The sequence below is a fragment of the Indicator indicator genome, unplaced genomic scaffold (genome assembly GCF_027791375.1).
Source record: "Indicator indicator isolate 239-I01 unplaced genomic scaffold, UM_Iind_1.1 iindUn_scaffold_69, whole genome shotgun sequence".
In the NCBI taxonomy this organism is placed as follows: domain Eukaryota; kingdom Metazoa; phylum Chordata; class Aves; order Piciformes; family Indicatoridae; genus Indicator; species Indicator indicator.
The window spans coordinates 56967-74725 of NW_026539199.1; the positions used below are offsets into that span (position 1 = coordinate 56967).

Sequence of the window (17759 nt, forward strand, 5' to 3'; positions counted from 1 at the left end):
AGAGTGACATGGCCAGGGACAGACTGAGGGCACAGAGGGGCCAGCTTGGCAGAGAGCCACCCCGTGGGCTCCAGACTTTATTGTGCTCTGCTTGCCAAAGCCCCGTCGGTGCACCAGTGCCAGACCAGTGCCAGATCACTGCTGGATCACTGCTGGACCAGTGCCAGATCTCTGCCAGATCACTGCCAGACCAGTGCCAGCTCGCTGCTGGACTGCTGTCAGCCCAGTTGCACCAGTGCTGGCCTGGATGGACCAGTGCCTGACCAGTGCCAGCCCACCCACCATGGCACCCAGGGTGGTGCCAGTGCCCCAGCCCCTCACCATGGCAGTCCTACCACGTCCCACACCAGTCCCATCGCCAGTGAGGTGCCAGCACCCCTTGCATGGACCCCTGCTTTTTGCTGGTGCCAGTGACAGTGACAGTGACAGTTCCTGTACCAGTGCCAGTGGCGGTTCCTGTGCTGGTTGCTGGTGCCAGTTCCTGTGCCAGTGGCAGTGCCAGGGCTGGTGCCAGGTGGCTCAGGGGATGTCAGGGGCCACACGCAGGCGAAGGGCCACAGGCAGGTGGTCAGAGCGTGTGGCCAGCTGGGTGATGAAGGAGACCTCAGCTGCCTCCTGAGGGACATGGGGGACATGAGGGGGCACCAGGGACATGGGAGAGTTGGGGGACACAAGGGGACATAGGGGACCTGAGAGGTCATGAGGGACACAAAGGACAGCGAGACATGGGGGACATGGGACACTGAGGACATGGGGGATATTGGGGATGCAGGAGTTACAAGGGACACAGGGACACCGGAGACATGGGGAACACAAGGGGCCTGGGGGACACGGGGGACATGGGGAACATGGAAGACATGGGGGGACATAGGGGACACAAGCAACACTGGAGACATGGGGAACACAAGGGACACAGGGGACATGTGGGACATGGAGGACATGGAGGGACACAAGGGACACTGGAGACTTGGGGAACACAAGGGACACAGGGGACAGAGGGGACATGTGGGACGTGGAGGACATGGGGGGACATAGGGGACACAAGGGAGACTGGGGACACAGGGGACACTGGTGGCCAGGAGGGGCACCAGGCACTCACGGTGCGCAGCTGGGTGTCAGCACGGTACAGGATGTAGTCCACACGCCGGCCCTGCCACTCGTCACCAGCCGCAGGGTCCGGGGTGCCCGAGGACAGGATTGGGGCAGCCAGGAACTGGTGGCGGCCACCAGGCTGGGACAGCGTCCTGAGGGAGGGGACAGTGCGGTGGCACGGGGCAAGGTGGCACAGGGATATGGTGGTGTGGGGATGAGGGGGCACAGGGACGTGTGGCGTGGGGATGGATGCAGGGTAATGGGATGTGGTATGGCGGCACAGGGACATGGTGGCACAGGGACATGGTGGCCCAAGGATATGCACAGGGATATGGTGGCATGGGCATGCAGTGGCATGGGGAGGTGGTGGCATGGGGACGTGAGGGTAAAGGGACATGTGGCATGGGAATGGATTCCATGGCAATGGAATATGGTGGCAGAGGGGCATGCTGGCACAGGGACATACTGGGATGGGAATGCAGTGGTGTGGGGAGGTGGTGGCACAGAGACGTGGTGGCACAGAGACATGGTGGCACATGGGGACATGGAGAGACAGTGGCATGGGGACATGGTGGCATGAAGGTGCTGTGAGAAGGGGATGCAATAGCACAGGGACATGGTGGCTTGGGGACAGGTTGGAATGGGGACACAATGGCATGGGAATATGGTGACACAGAGACATGATGGTGTACGGATGTGGTGGCACAGGGCTGTAGTGACAAGGGAATGTGGGGACATGGTGACACGGGGACATAGGGACCTCCACCATGGCATCATCGCTTCCCCACACCTCCCCATCCCATTCCCCACCCCTGGGTGTGGGTGGCATTTCCCATGGGACCCCCTCTCCATGTCCCCCACCTGCGTGTCTCCAACCCCTGTCCCCCACTCTGTGTCCCCAACCCCGTCACCTTTTCATCTTCTCTGGGGTGGACACAGGCTCCTCATAGATCTTCAAGTAGTTGAGCAGGGTCCCTTTGGTGAGGATGGGGACAGTGATGGGGACAGTGGTGGCACGGGGAGGGGTCGGGGTAAGGGTCACGGGTCAGGGTGGGGGTGGCAGGTCCCACCTATGGCCCAGGGCTGGTCCTGCCCCGGCGCGTGGCGGCAAGGGTCCTGGTAGACCTGGAAGAGCTGGTGCCGCTGGTTGAGGGCATCACCTGCGGGGACAGGGACAGGGCTCTGCCACCACCCCCCTGTCACCAGCCCCCCCACCGTGTACCCACAGCGTGTCCCCCGGTCGTCACCTGAGGAGCAGTTGTCGAAGTTGAGGTCCCCACAGAGGACATCAAAGGCCACCAGGTCCCCGTGCCTCTGCTCCGCCTGGCGGAACTGCCACAGCCAGCGCAGCATCAGCGTCAGCTGCTCCTCACGGATGGTGGCGTCGGCTGGGGGGACATCGGCAGTGTCACCGGCACCACCCGGACTCCCCTGCCAGCGCCTGGGTGGGTCTGGGTGGCTTTGGGGGTGCCTTCCTCACCTGCGGGTGCCTGGAGGTGGGTGCAGGCCACGTACCCAACGAGCCGCTGCCCCCGTGCCCGGCCCAGCAGCACCTGCAGGGACACGGCACCGTCAGCGGTGACAGCCCGAGACGTTCCGGCACATCGGGCCGAACCGGGCCAGATTCAGCCCAAGTCAGGGGAAATCAGCAAACAAAACCAGCCCAATCCAGCAAAACCGGGACAAATTCAGGAAATTTGGGGAAAAAATCCAGCCAAAGCCACTGAGAAATCCAGCAAAATGCAGCCAAATCCGCGGAAATCTGGCCAAATCCAGAAAAATCTGGCAAATAAACAGAGGCACACCTGGCCAAATCCCACTGAAATCTGGCCAAATCCAAAGAAATCCAGAAAAATGCAGAAAAATCCACTGACATCTGGCCAAATCCAGCAACATTTGGCAAATAAATGGAGCCAAATGCAGGAAAACACAGCAAAATCTGGCCAAAGTCAAATAAACCTGGCAAAAGTCTGGCCAAATCCCACCAAATCCGGACAAATCTAGCCAAATTCAGCAAAATTTGGCAAATAAATTGAGCCAAGTCCTGCAGAACACATCAAAATCTGGCTAAATTGAATGACATCTGGGGAAAAATCAAGCCATATCCCAGAAAAACTACCCAAAATAAAAAGAAATCCAGCAATATTCAGATAAATGCAGTGAAATCTGGCCAAATCCAACAAAATATGGCAAATAAACAGAGGCAAATCTGGACAAATCCAGTTAAATCCAGAAAATTTTGGCAAACAAATTGAGCCAAATCCAGGGAAACACGGTGAAATCTGGAACAATTCAAAGAAATCTGGAAAAATCTAGCCAAGTCTCATCAAATCTGGACAAATCCAGTCAAATCCAGCAAAACATGGCACATAAATGGAGCCAAATCCATCCAAATCTGGCCAAATTGAGTGATACCTGGCAAAATTCCACTGAATCCCACGAAATCTGTCCAAGCTTAAAGAAATGCAGCAAAATGCAGAAAAGTTGAAATTCAGTGAAATCTGGCCAAATCTAACCAAATCTGACCAAATCCAATAAAATTCAGCAAATAAATTCAGCCAGATCCAGAAAAATCCAGCCAAATCTAAATTTGTCCAAACCCAACAAATCTTACCAAATTGGGCCAAATTCAGTCAAATCCACCCAAAAAAGGCCAAAGTCAGCAAAGCCCAGTCAAATTTGGCCAAATTCAGCAAATCCCACTAAATTTGGCCAAATCCAACTAAATCCTATTCAATTTGCCCAAATGCATGAAAATTCAGCCAAATATTGGCCTAATTAGTCAAAACTCAACCAAATTTGCCCAAAATCCACCTCAGTTAGGCCAAGACCACCAACCCCAGCCAAATTTGGCCAAATTCAGCACAATCCCACCAAATTTGGCCTAATTCAGCAAAACCTAGCAAATTTCGGGCAAACTCAGCAAAACCCATTGGGTTTTGGCCAAATTTATCTAAATCCACCCAAACTGGGCTAAATTCATCAAACCCCAGTCGACCCCAGCCAGATCCACCCCGATATGGCACCCAGGTTTTGGGGGGTCCTGGCTCACCTGGGCAAGCAGCAGCCCCTTGGCCGCCAGTGCATCCTCGCCGGCACCGTTGGGGAAGCCATGGTAGCCGGCAGCTAGCAGTGGGTACCGGCTGGCCAGGAGCAGGCCGCTGCCCAGCACCCGCAGCTGCCCGTGCCACAGTCCCCGGGCACCCACGTCCCACAGCAGGTGCGGGAAGGTGCCCGCCAGGCACCGGCGCAGGATGGTGGCAGCCACAGGGTCGAACACCTCCTGCAGGCACACGAAGTCCGCGTCGGCCGGGAAGCGCTCGGACAGCACCGGGGGCACCAGCGGCACTGACTCCTCCATCAAGGGCATCTCCACCACCACACTGCCACTGTCCCGCCCTGAGGTGCCAAGAGTCCCTCCATAGCTGTTGGCATCGCCATGCCACGCCTCAACCAGGCTGGCACGGTCACCAGCAGGCTCTGGTGCGGCTGGTGCCAGGTGTCGGGCGACGTAGGCGGCACGCTGCGGTGTCTGGCCCAGGTTGCTGAACTTGGCCAGGCCGCTGGGCAGCAGGCAGACGTTGGCACTGAGGAAGGTGAAGGTTCGGCACTGGCGGAGGTCCCAGGGCTGCACTGGCACTGTGCCCACTGTGTACTGATAGGCAAAGGGTCGCCGGGACGCCTGCAGAGGCAGCCACAGCAGCAGCCCCAGCACGCCCACGGGCAGCCAGATCAACAGCAAGGTGGCACAGGCCATGGCCACCACTGCCCGCCTGGCACAGCCGCAGCACTGCCCACACCGCTGCTGCTGCTGCCGCCCACGCTCGGCTGTGGTGGGCTGCAAGTCCAGGAGATGGTTGAGGGCCCAGTACGCAGGTGCCAGCAGCCCCTCTGCCACCACCTCCAGAGCCGCCAGTGCCCGGTAGCGGAATGGTGACTGCGGCAGCGCCATGTCCGGGGGCTCCTGGGAGGCTTCGGCGCTAGATAGGGGGCTCAGGGGGATGGCAGCCTCCCCCTGCTCCTGTCCGGAGGCTCCAGCACTGCTGTTGGCGCCACCTGCGGGAGAGAGATGCAGGGTCCATGGGGACAAGGGGGACAGGAGTGGGACCCCACCCCCAGAAGCCACCGCGGCCCAGCTACCACCGTGGGAATGTCGCCGGGAGCAGCCCCCGCGTTGGCAGCTGTGCTGCAGCGGAAGCGCTGCCGTGGTGCGGAGGGGGCTGGCACGGCCAAAGCAGGGCTGCCACCCCCACGCTCTGTACCCACAGGGTCGCCCTGGTGTCCCCAGGAACCTCCAGAGCCACTTCATACTGTGGAGCCTTGTGGCATCTCCCGTGGCACTGCCGGCAGCTGGAGCCTGGCCCTTGCTCACGTGCCATCTCCTGTGCCCCCCTTTCCCCCGCCCCGTGACCACCCCACGCCCACCCCACTGGCACCCCCTCACCTCGCTGGGCTCAGCGGGCTCAGGGCTGTTCCTCCCCCCCAGCGCAACGGCTGCCAAAGTCACGGCTCCCAGTTCCGGCGATGCCACCGCCAGACAGCCTGGCCCAGCGGGTTCCGTGGCCCCTGGCCACCGACCGGCTCCTCCCCGGCACCTCCCGGCGCCGGCACCGCACAGCCTGCCCCACAGCTGTCCCACTTCTGCCTGCCTCTGCCCCTCTCCTGCCCAACCCCAGAGTAGTCCCACACCTGCCCCACACTGACTCCAAACCAGTCCCACACCTGCCCCACACCTGCCCCACTTCGTTGTGCTCCTACCTCACTTCTACCTGCCCCTGCCCCACACATTCCCCGCATCTGCCCCACACTGATCCCAAACCAGCCCCTGCCTCACTCCTGCCCCATTTCTCCCTGTCCCTGCCCCACACGTGCCCACATCTGCTCCGCACCAATCCCAAATTAGTCCCACGCCTGCCCCACACGTCTGCTCCTACCCCACACCAATCCCAAACCAGCTCCTGCCCCCACAGGTGCCCCACACTGACCCCAACCCAGCCCCACACTGACCTGACACAGGCCCCACACCAGCCCCACACCTGTGTGCTCCTGCCACACTCCTGCCCCACACCGACCCCAAAGCAGCCCCACACCTGCCTGACTCAGCAGCTCCACGCCATCACACCCACGCCCAGCGTGGAACAGCACCGGGAATACTGGGAATGCTGGAAATGCTGGAAATGTTGGGGTCACCCAGGTCACTGGGGGTGCTGGGGGATACTGGAGTCACTGGGGATGCTGGGGTAGCTGGGCACTGGAGGCACTGGGGTTGCTGGGGACACTGAAGGTCACTTGGGGTTGCTGGGACCACTGGGATAGTGGAGTCACTGGAGTCATCACTGGGGACCCTGGGGCTCACTTAGGAATGCTGAGGACACTAGGAGTAGCAGAGATGGAGGGGACACTGTAGACACTGGGAATGCTAGGAACACTGGGAGATGCTGGGGACACCGGGGACACGAGTGGGGCCATTTGGGCCACTGGCCACAACAAAGCCTTGGGATGTCCTTGCCTAGGGGATGCTGTTCCAAAGTGGGCACCATGGGACACAGTGCTCAGGGCACGGTGGGACCCTGGCACATTCCCCTGCCCCACGGCCCTATGGGTGGCACCAGGTGACTCAGGCCAGGCCCTGGCACTTCCCAGCCACACCGGCGTCCAGCCACCCACGGCAGATGAGTGCCCTGCACAGAAGGATGAGGTTGTTGGGTCTGGCACTGCAGTAGCATCATAGCTGTGCCAGGTGATCCCCACCCCACAAGTCCTTAGCCAGAGGGGTTGGCAACAGGAGCTGCCACCCACATCGACCCCATGGCACTGGTGGAGCTGTTGGGGTCTGCACTGTTAGCTGGGGACACTGGCATTCCCCTGTGACACAAATTTGGCATTGTTCCATGGTGCCAGCAGCAGGAACTGGCACTGCCTGCTTCACTGCAGCTCTACCCTGGCACACAGTGCCCAAGGGCCGTGTTTGCCAGCAGCCAGATGCAAAGGGTGCGGCAGCTGATCCCTCCCCGCTGCTGGGCACTGCCCGTGCAACACTGCCAGGCACCTTCAGCCTGGCCCTGCCTTTGGTGGTGACTGCCGGTGCCTAGGGGGCGAGTGGCACCATGCCCGGTGCTGCCAGGACAGCTCCTTCCCTGAAGGCCAGGCAGTCCCTGAGCTTCCCACACTGGCACCCTGCCTGTCCTGGCACCTTGCCTGTCCTGGCTCCCTGCCTGTGCCAGATCCTTGCCATTGCTGGATCTCTGCTGGTGCCACCTGCCACCACCACTTGTGCCACTCCCCGTGGCCATTCTGCATCCCTTGTCCCCGGGTGTCGCCCACTCACCTCCACACGCCATGGCACCGGGGGCCATCACCAAAGGCACCAACACCACAGCCTCTCCGGTGGGGCTGGCACTGCGGCCACTCCGTCACTTCACGGCCAGTGCTGGCTCAGTACCACCTTCAGCTTAGTGCCACCTTCAGCTTAGTGCCACCTCAGGGCCACTGCCGGCTCCCGGTCACCGTCCCCTGGGCCATGCCACGGCCCCGCGGTGACAAACATCCGCTCACCGCGGCGCGGGCACTAATTAGCCGTGACCTCGACCGTGCCCGGTTGCCACCCGCCCCAAGCCGGCATTCCTGTCGTGGGTGCGTGGCAACGGCCACCGTGGCAAAGTGCCACCAACCCCCCAGCTCCCCACCTTGAGTGCCAGGCCGTGCCAGCAGCCCCGTGCCGGGTCGCTGAGTGTCGGTGGCAGTGACCGAGCTGCACCTTGACCGGGGAGCTGCCAGGACCGGTTTGGGCGGCGCCGTAACTCCTCCGCTGCCGGCGTGGCCGCGGGCACTCCTGGGGCAGCCAGAGCGGGCAGCAGCTGGGCACGGCCGGTGATGGGGCATCACCACCACCACCACGGTACCGTGGAGCTGACCCCCTCGTCCTCCCACCTGACACTGACCACAGTCGGCGGCGGGGGGGGGGGAGTGTCCACGGTGCTGCCCCACTCACCACCTACCTGGGCACTGCTGTATGTGCCCAGTCTTAGAAGGACAGACTCTGCCGGCACGGCACAGCTCAGCTCACCTTGGCACAGCTCACCTTGGCATGCCACAACTCAGCATGGCACAGCTCGGCGCGGCACAGCTCACCATGGTGGGAGGTTCCAACGGGAGCCGTTGTCCTCGGACTGGTTTCCTGCTGTCATTTCCCCTTCCTGCTGCCACCAGGGCCCCCCATAGCCCTGTGCGCCGACCCAGGACCCTCCGTGGTGTCACCACCACAGGCTCCCCCATCCCTGAATCCCTAAGGCCCTCTGCTGGCACACTCTGGCACCTCCTGCTACCCCCTGCCACAGAGCCCCCAGACGGCCACGGCGAGACCCCAACCCAGCCTTGACCGTGGCATGACCCCGACCACCACCTTGGCACCCTGCCTGTGCACCACCTGCGTCCCGGCACTGCCCATCATGGTGCCATCCCCAAGCAGCTGTGGTGCCAATGGCTCTGGTGGTGCCTTCAGTGCAGCTGAAAACAGCACCACAAGACACAAAGGTGGGGACATAAAAGGAATTTTATTGCCCAGCGCCAGGCTCTGCTCCTGGTGAGGTTGGCACCGGTGCCCACCCAGCCTCTCAACAGAAGAGTGGCTGCCCATCATCCCTTGCCAGCATGTCCAGGCAGTGCAGCAGCAGCAAGGCCTTCTCCTGCGCCTCGACGGGCACTGTGTCGATGATGACTTGGCGCAGGAAGGAGAGGTCGTGGTTGGGGAAAGACCTGTCTGCCAGGATGCCGTAGGTGTTGACCAGGGACTCGGCGAAGGCCGGGTGCACGCTGGGGCTGTAGCCCAGCACCCGCAGCTGCCTCATGAGGCCCAAGTAGCGGCAGATAGCTGCGGAAGCCCACTGCTCGGCGACGGCCTCGGGCACCGCGCCCAGGCTGATCTGTGGGGAGAGCTAAGGTAGTGTCACCCCTTAGGACCCCGCAGCCGCCGCTGCCAGAAGGGGAGGGAACCCGGAGCGTGGCGAGCACCGTGCCCAGCTGCTCCCCCTGTGCCAAACTCACCGCCGCGATCTTCTCGGGGATGTTGGAGACGGTGAAGCCATAGACCCGGGGCCGGTCGGGGAAGACGCGTGCCAGGATGCGGCGGTCCAGCTGGAATGCCACCTCCCCCACCAGCTGCTCCCATATCTGCTGCTGGGCACCTGCCGGGGCCACCGGCAGCGGGCACTGACCATGGACGCAGCACAGACACAATGGTGCCACCCCGGTGAACCCATACCCACCATGAGCTCTTCCCATTCCCACCTTGATCTCTCCCTGTGCCCACCACCATCCTGGTGACCCCATACCCAGCACAAGCTCTCCCCATACCCACCATGAGCTCTCCCCATTCCCACCACCCCAGTGATCCCATATTCACCGCAACCTTTCCACATGCCCATCACCAACCACCACCCTGGTGATCCTCTGCCCACCATCACCTCTCCCCCATACCCACCACCATCCCAGTGACCCCCATGCCAAATATGAGCTCTCCATCACTACTCTGGTGACCCCACACCCACCACAATCTCTTGCCATGCCCACCATGAGCTCTCACCATGCCCACCACCCCAGTAATCCCATATGCACCACAACCTTTCCCCATGCCCACTGCCAAACACCACCCTGCTGACCCCATACCCACCATGAGCTCTCCCTATGGCCACCACCAAACACCACCCTGCTGACCCCATACCCACCATGAGCTCTCCCTATGGCCACCACCAAACACCACCCTGCTGACCCCATACCCACCATGAGCTCTCCCTATGGCCATCACCAAACACCACCCCACTGTCCCCTGGCATAGGGTGGCCAATGCCACTTGCCCTCAACCAGGGTGGGCAGTGGGGACATGGCACACGAGGGCCACAGCAGTGCCACTGTAGCCCTCAGCAGTGCCATGCCCTGGCACTCACCTCCCGGGGTGGAGGTCTGTGGTTGGTCCAAGCCAGACAGCACTCGGCTGGCATCACGGGACGCCCTGGCGCTCGAGACCTGGAGATCCGACACCTGCAGCCCAAAGCTGCTCATCTCTGGCATCATCGGCCCCGACGCTGACACGTTCGGAGCTGGCACCGAGCCATCCTGTGGTGACATTGGGACGTCCTGTGGTGGCATCGGGACATCCCGTGGGGACACTGGGACGTCCCGTGGTGACACCGGGACATCCGCCGGGACGTCCCGTGGTGACACCGGGACATCATGTGGTGACACCGGGACGTCCCGTGGTGACACTGGGACGTCCTGTGGTGGCTCGGGGTTATCCTGTGGTGGCACCTGGGGGGGACTGCCGCCGGTGGAGCTGAAGCTGTGGGAGGTTAACGGGGGGGAGCCAGAGGGGCTTGGCACTGCCAGGAAGCCTGTTGGGATAAGGATGGCATGGGGTGAACAGGGATGAGATGGGGTGGGATGAAGATAAGGACGGGTTGGGTAGGAAGGAATAGACTGGGCTGGGATGATGGGATGGGATAGGATAAATGGGATGGGATAGGACAAATGGGATGGGATAAATGGGGTGGGATAAACTGGGATGGTGATGATGGAATAAACTGGATGGGATGGGGTGAACTGTGGTGGGGATGAGATAGAATAGGGATGATGGATAAGTGGAATGGGATAAACTGGAATGGAGTGGGATAAACTAAATGGGATGAGATGGGAATGAGACAGGATGGGGATGGGATGGGATAAACTAGGATGGGATGAACTGGAATAGGAATGGGGTGGTGGGGTGGAGATGAGATATGATGGGATGATAGGATGGGATAAATAGGATGGGGACAATGGGATAAACTGGATGGAATGGGATGGGAATGGGATGATGGGATGGGGGTGTTGGGATAAACTGGATGGAATGGGGATGGGATAGGATTAACTGGGATGGGGTGGAATAAACTGGAATGGGATGAATGGGATGGGATAAATTGGGATAGGGCACATCTCCCACCCCTCCTCCCATGACTGTTGGGTCCAGTTTCCCCCCGCCCCCAGCCTCCCCCGTACTTCTGCTGCCGCTGCCCTGTGTTATTGGTCCGCCGGTGATGGTGCCGATGCTGCCGCTACCCTGTGGTACAGGTCCGGTACTGGCGGTGCCGATGCCGCCGCTGCCTTGCGCTGTCGGCCCGCCGCTGCCGAGGGTGCTGCCACTCTGGGGTAGCGGTTGGCTGCTGATGGTACCGAGGGTGCCGCTGCCCTGCGCTGTCATTGCGGTGCTCTGTGCTACCGGTCCAGCGCTGATACCGCTGATGCTGCCGACGCTGCCGCCGCCCTGTACCGTCGGCCCCCCGATGATGCTGCCGCCGCTGCTGCCGAAGCTGCCGCTGCCCAGTGCTACCGGTCCGGTGCTCTGTGCCACTGGTCCAGCGCTGATACCGCTGATGCCGCCGATGCTGCTGCCTCCCTGTAGTATCGGCCCGCCGATGATGCTGCTGCCGAAGCTGCCGCCACCCTGCACTATCGGCCCGCCGCCGATGCTGCTGAGGGTGCTGCCGCTGCCCTGGAGGAGCGGTTCGCTGCTGATGGTGCCGAGGGTGCCGCTACCCAGTGCTATCGGCCCGCCGCTGGTGCTGCCGAAGCTGCCGCCGCCCTGGGGTATTGGCCCGCCGCTGATGGTGCCGATGCTGCTGCTGCCGCCGCCCTGTGCCACCGGCACGCCGCTGATGCCGCCGATCCCTCCGCCAGCCAGTGCTAGCGGCACGCCACTGATGCTGCCGAGGCTGCCGCCAGCCAGTGGTATCGGCCCGGCGCTGAGGCTGCCGAGGTTGCTGGTGGTCTGTATCAGCGGTTGGCCGCTCACGTTACCGAGCATGCCGCCGCCGAAGTCGCCGCCCACCGAGGGTAGCAGCACCCGGTTCCACACACCCTGCTCGCCGTGCTGCTCCCGGGACGGGTGCTGGAACACCACACCCTGATCCGGTACCAGGCGCCAGGCGTTGACGGGCGCTGCAGGGCGAGGAAACAGTTGTGCCACCAGCAACCCACCAGTCCGGGAGCGGTTTGGGGGGGCGGGGAGGGGTGTCACCCAAGTGTCACCCACCTGCGTTGGGGAAGAACTGCCGCTCGGAGGCACTGGCGACGGGGGGTGTGACCATGGGCGTCCGGGCGGCCCGCTGCTGCCCGCGGAGGAGCCTCACGGCTTGGATCAGCTCCTGGTTCTCCGCCACCAGCGCCTGGATCTCCAACCGCAGTTGGTTGTAGTAAGCGAGCACCACCGCCGCCCGCCCGCCGAGCGGCTCCATGCCGGAACCCCCGGACATAGCTAGCGCCTGCCCGCCGGGCACAGCCAGCACCTGCCCGTCGCACGCCGGCAGAGACTAGCGCGTTGCCAAGGGTGGACGCTGGACACCACTGGTCCGCAGGGGGCGTCATAAAGGGGTGCCCCCCTCGTCACCACCTCACCTGGCGCCACAGGGTTTGGCTGCCTGACACACAGCACCGAGTTGGAGCCCCAACTGAAGGAGGTTTGAGGAGCTGCTTGGGACGTTGGAGGTGTGGGAGGGTTCGAGTTGCTACTGGAGGGGTTGAAGGAGCTGCTGGAGGGGCTGAAGGATAGGTTTGAAACTCTCCAGAGTGATCTAGCCAGGCCGGATGGAAGGGCCAAAGCCAATGAGATGAGGTTGGCCAAGGCCAAGTGCCAGAGAAGAGCCTAGAGAACTTGTGAGGAGCAGCTGAGGGACCTGGGGTTCTTCAGCCTGGAGCAAAGGAGGCTGAAGGGAGACCTTGTGGCTGTCTGCAAGTCCCTGAGAAGAGGCTGGAGCCAGGTGGGGCTGAGATCTCTTGTGCCAAGCATTGGGCCAAGAGGAAGCAGCCTCAAGTTGCCCCAGGGGAGGTTGAAGTTAGCCATGAGGAACCATTTCTGCCTCTTGAGGCTTGTGCAGGTCTGGCACAGGCTGCCCAGGGCAGTGGTGGAGTCCCCATGTCTGGAGGGGTTTCCAAGCCATGGAGCTGTGGTGTTGAGGGCCATGATTTGGTGGTGCCCTGGCAGTGCTGGGGCAGAGGTTGGACTCCTTCAGCTTGTGCAGGCCCATGGCACAGACAGACTCCACTTCATGGGCAGAGCCATGGCACGGGCAGAGCTGTGCTAGGAGCAGACCCCTCACCATAAGCAGATGCCTGGCACAGAAAAAACACTCCATGGGTAGGGCCATGGCATACCAAGATCCCACTTCACAGGCAGAGCCACAGCACGGGCAGAGCTGTGGCACAGACAGACCCCACAGCCCATGGGCAAAGCTCACAGGCACAGCCCAGACTTCCCCCTCCGAAGAACCCAGACTTTATTCCAGTGCCCGTGGCAGGGCGGATGTTAAATAAGGAGCCGGGACTGGGTAGGGGGCACACACTGCCAGCTGTGCCCCCTCCCCACAACCCAGGGGTGTGCGTTGCGCCAGGGTGGGGGGCACCCTTTACTTAGGGGGTCGATAAACCATCTTCCTGCTCTTCATCACTGACCACTTGTGCCGCTTCATGTAGTAGAGGAGGGAGATGAGGAGCCCAGAGATCATCAGCACCTGCAGGGGGCAAGGAGTTGTAGGGAGCACCCAGGGGGCAAGGTGGGCAGCAGGGAGGTGGCACTGCCAACCGCACCGCTCACCTTCAGGCCCATCCGTTTGCGGTGGTCGTGTTCAGGCTCCGCTGCCCAGCGCAGGAAGGTGCAGATGTCCTTGGCGATCTGCGACATGGTGGCAGGGGTACCTGGACAGGGGGGCACACCACATTTGGGGTGGCACTGGGGGGTACTGGCACCCAGCATGGCCAGCTGGGCACCTGCAATGGGGACACAGGCACCCAGAATGGGGACCTGAGCACCTGGGATGGGGACAAGGGCACCAAGAGCAGAGGGACCGGGGCACTCAGAACAGGGACCTCAACACTTGGAACAGACACACTGACACCAAGAGCAGGACTGTTGCCATCCAGAACAAGGACACTAGCACCTAGGATTGAGAGCTGGGCACCCAGAACAGAGACACTGACACCTAGGATGGAGAAGTGAGCACCCAGAACAGGGACACTGACACCTAGGATGGAGAAGTGGGCACCCAGAACAGGGACACTGACACCTAGGATGGAGAAGTGAGCACCCAGAACAGGGACACTGACACCTAGGATGGAGAAGTGGGCACCCAGAACAGGGACACTGACACCTAGGATGGAGAAGTGGGCACCCAGAACAGGGACACTGACACCTAGGATAGAGAGCTGGGCACCCAGAACAGGGACACTGACACCTAGGATGGAGAGCTGGGCACCCAGAACAGAGACACTGACACCTAGGATGGACAGCTGGGCACCCAGAACAGGGACACTGGCATGCAGAACAGGAAGCTGGGCACCAAAAGATGGACAATGGCATGTAGAATGGGACACTGGCACACAAAGCAAGGAGCTGGGGACCAAGAGCAGAGCCATAGGTACCCAGAGCAGGGAGCTGGGCACCCAGAGCACAGTCACGGTCAGCAGAACATGGCCACTGTCACCCAGCCCAGGATGCCAGGACCCCCCAGGGCGGGTGGCAGGGTGCCCCTCTCTTACCGTCGTCATACTCCAGCACCTCGTTGTAGATGGGGGGCGCCATGCCGATGGCCTGCCCTGGGAAGTAGGGGTTGTAGTGCAGCCCCTCGCGCACGGTGACACCGGCCGGTGGATCGCAGTAGCCGGTCAGCAGTGAGAAGACGTAGTCCTCACCCCCGTGCCTGCCACGCAGCGGGGGTCAGTGCCAGCCTGGCACAGGCCCCCCCACCCCTGGGCAGCTCCCAGAGCTCACCGGGCGTTGACGATGTAGCTGAGGTCAGGGGGCAGCGCTCCGTTGTTGGCCGCCCGCGCGGCCTCGGCGTTGGGGTAGGGCCGCGGGAAGTAGTCTGAGATCTTGCCTGGGCGCATGAAGAACTCCCCGTTCTCATCTGGCCCGTCCTGCACCTCCACCTGCGCCAACACCCCCGTCACCGGGCACACGCCGGGCACCAGCGCCCTGGGCACCAGCACCCCCTGTGGCAGGGCACTGCCATGCCAGGGCACCAGCACCCAGGGCACCAGCACCACTGACATCAAGGCACTGCCATACCAGGGCAGGAGCACCCTGGGCATGAGAACACTAGGGCACCAGCACCACTGACATCAGGGCACCACTGTGCCAGGGCACCAGCTCCATGGGCATCAGGACACTGGGGTGTCAGCGCACCGCTGTGCCAGAGCATCAGCAGAATGGGTATCAGGATATTGTGACGTTGGGGTGCCAGGAGCCTGGGACACCAGGACACAGTGACATTGAGGTGCCAGGACACCAGGACATTGGGATGCCGGGACATCGGGGTGCCAGGACACTGGGGAGCTGAAGCAATAGGACACTGAGGCACCACGGGTCTGGGACATTGGGGTGCTGGGGCAGTTGGACACCTGGGTAGCAGGATACTGGCACACTAGGAGACTGGGACACCAGGACACTGGGGTACTGTGGCATCAGGATGCCAACAAACTCAGAGACCATGTCATTGGGATGCTGGAACACTATGGAGCTGGACACCAGGGCACTGGGACATCAGGGTGCTGGGACATGAGGGCACCAGGCCACTGGGGTGCTGGGGCACCAGGCCACTGGGACAAATGGATACCAGGAAACTGGGGTGCTCAGATACCAGGGTGCTAGGACTCCAGAGCACTGGGACATTTTGGTGCCACAACATCATGGTGCTGGGGCATCAGGATACCAGGACACTGACACTGGGTCACTGGTACCAGGGCACCAGACCAGTGGGACACTGGGGTGCTGAGGTACCAGGAGAGCAGGGTGCTGGAGCACTAGGGTACCAGGACATTGGGATGCTGGGACACCGGGGAGCCAGAACATCAGGTCACTGAGGCACTGGGACATCTGGGTGACATGACACCAGGGTGCTGGGACACTGGAGTACCAAGACTCTGGGAAGCCAGGAGACTCTAGTATTGAGGCAGTGAGACACTGGGACAGGAGGGTGCTGGGACATTGGGGTACCAGGACACTGAGATGCCAGGACATTGTGGCATCAGGCTACTGGGACATCTGGGCAATGGGTCACTGGGACATCAGGGTGCTGGGGTACCACAACACCAAGACATCAGAGAGCTGGGGTGCCAGGACATCTCAACACTGGGGCACTGGGGTACCAGGACATGGGGACAGTGGGACACTGGGGTGCCAGGACACTGAGGCAGGGCCACCCCAGGGGTCTCACCTCCTCAGCCAGGGCCTTGGCTTCTGCCTCAGTGTGGGTGACGCCGATGAGGTTGCGGAAGGCCACATACTCCATGCTGTGGCAGGCCGAGCAGACCTGCTTGTAGACCTGGAAGCCTCGGCGCAGACTGGGGGAAAGGAAGAGGAGAAGGAGGAAGAAAAGGAGGAAGTGACAGCCCCCACTCCCTGCCACAGCCCTCACCGTGCCCCCAGTGCCGGTACCTGGCATGGTCAAGGGCGGCCAGCGCTCCGCCGTGGCTCCAGGGGAAGGCTGGGGGGTGCAGCTCCAGCTCCCCGGCGCTGAGCCCCGAGTGCAGGGCCAGGGCCAGGCCCCCCCCGCCCGCCGCCAGCACCCCCAGAGCTGTCAGGGCGACCCGGCCCCCGCGGGACAAACCGGCCCGGGATGACAGAGAGGCCTGGGAGGAGCGGGTGAACAGCTGTCAGGGACCCGGGGGGAACCCGAGAGGGGCCGGGGAGATGAGGAGGGGAGGAGGGGGCGGGTATGGACTGGAGAAGGGACACTTGGCAGGGCTCGGGGGAAGCCGGGGACACCGGGTATAGATGGGGTACAGCGGGCAGGACGTGGCAGGGATCGGGAACACCAAGTCGCGATTACCGAGCAGGGCCGGGAGATGGCCGCAGGGTAACCAGGGACACTCCAAAGGGACCACGGGACAGGGCCGAGAAGGAGCCGGGGACACCGGGGAGGGCGAAAGGGTACCACAGACACCGGCAGGGCTGAAGTGACCAGGGACACTGGGCCCTCCACACCCGTGAGGCCGAAGGGGAAAATCGAGCCCGCTTGGGCAAGGTGGGAGCGGGAAACCGGGCCCACAGGGCAGGGAGGAACCGGGAACACCAGGGAGGAACCGGGAACACCAGGGAGGAACCGGGAACGTGCCGGGGAGCCATGCGATGTGGGGAGCGGCCTGGGCAGGGGACACCGGGCAGGGCTGGGGGGTACGGGGAGCGGGGATCCCGGGCCGGGCAGAGCGAGCAGGACCCCAGGGAAAGCGAGGACACCGGGCCAGGCCCAGCCCAGCCCAGCCCGGTCCCGCTTGCCGCCCGGTTGCAGCTCCTCCGCTCCCCTCCCGATGACCTTCAGTAGGCGGCGGAAGCCGGGCGGAGCCCAGGTCTCACCGGTGCAGGCCGGGTTGGTGGCCGCGGCAACAGGAGACGGCCCCAGGGCCGCACCGGAAGGCTCCGAACCGCTGCCGCCGCCATCGCTCCGCACCCGCGGGCCGAGGTCGAGGGGACGCCGACGGCCCGCTCCGGACGTGACGCTCCCCAGGGCCGGAGGTGACGTCACGGTCACGCACGATCAGGTGCCCCCTCCCAGTCCCGGTGTCACACAAAAATGGTTCCACCTGCAGCACAGCCCAGGGTTTTATTGCACCCGGGGGACGGACAGGGGGCGGATACCCCAGAACAA

General features: G+C 62.4%; 3 protein-coding genes across 3 annotated transcripts; all 3 read right to left on the bottom strand.

Annotated features, from left to right (window-relative positions):
• Positions 1 to 519: 519 nt before the first annotated feature.
• On the bottom strand, positions 520 to 7433 carry LOC128980174 (sphingomyelin phosphodiesterase 5-like). The gene is made up of 8 exons (XM_054398621.1): positions 7421 to 7433; positions 4145 to 5148; positions 2573 to 2645; positions 2340 to 2480; positions 2163 to 2252; positions 2004 to 2067; positions 1100 to 1244; positions 520 to 615 (listed from the first exon to the last, which is right to left on the bottom strand). The coding sequence occupies exons 1-8, from the start codon at positions 7431 to 7433 to the stop codon at positions 520 to 522; spliced, it is 1626 nt and encodes a 541-aa protein (XP_054254596.1).
• A 1272-nt stretch (positions 7434 to 8705) lies between these two features.
• SPATC1 (spermatogenesis and centriole associated 1) lies at positions 8706 to 12356 on the bottom strand. The gene is made up of 5 exons (XM_054398622.1): positions 12155 to 12356; positions 11122 to 12060; positions 10035 to 10478; positions 9085 to 9275; positions 8706 to 9014 (listed from the first exon to the last, which is right to left on the bottom strand). Exons 1-5 carry the CDS (start codon positions 12354 to 12356, stop codon positions 8706 to 8708), a joined length of 2085 nt encoding a protein of 694 aa, XP_054254597.1.
• Positions 12357 to 13370: 1014 nt separating this feature from the next.
• Positions 13371 to 17551, bottom strand: LOC128980176 (cytochrome c1, heme protein, mitochondrial). The gene is made up of 7 exons (XM_054398623.1): positions 17468 to 17551; positions 16550 to 16743; positions 16329 to 16455; positions 14885 to 15042; positions 14653 to 14813; positions 13712 to 13812; positions 13371 to 13628 (listed from the first exon to the last, which is right to left on the bottom strand). Exons 1-7 carry the CDS (start codon positions 17549 to 17551, stop codon positions 13524 to 13526), a joined length of 930 nt encoding a protein of 309 aa, XP_054254598.1. The 3' UTR covers positions 13371 to 13523.
• Between the last annotated feature and the right edge of the window lie 208 nt (positions 17552 to 17759).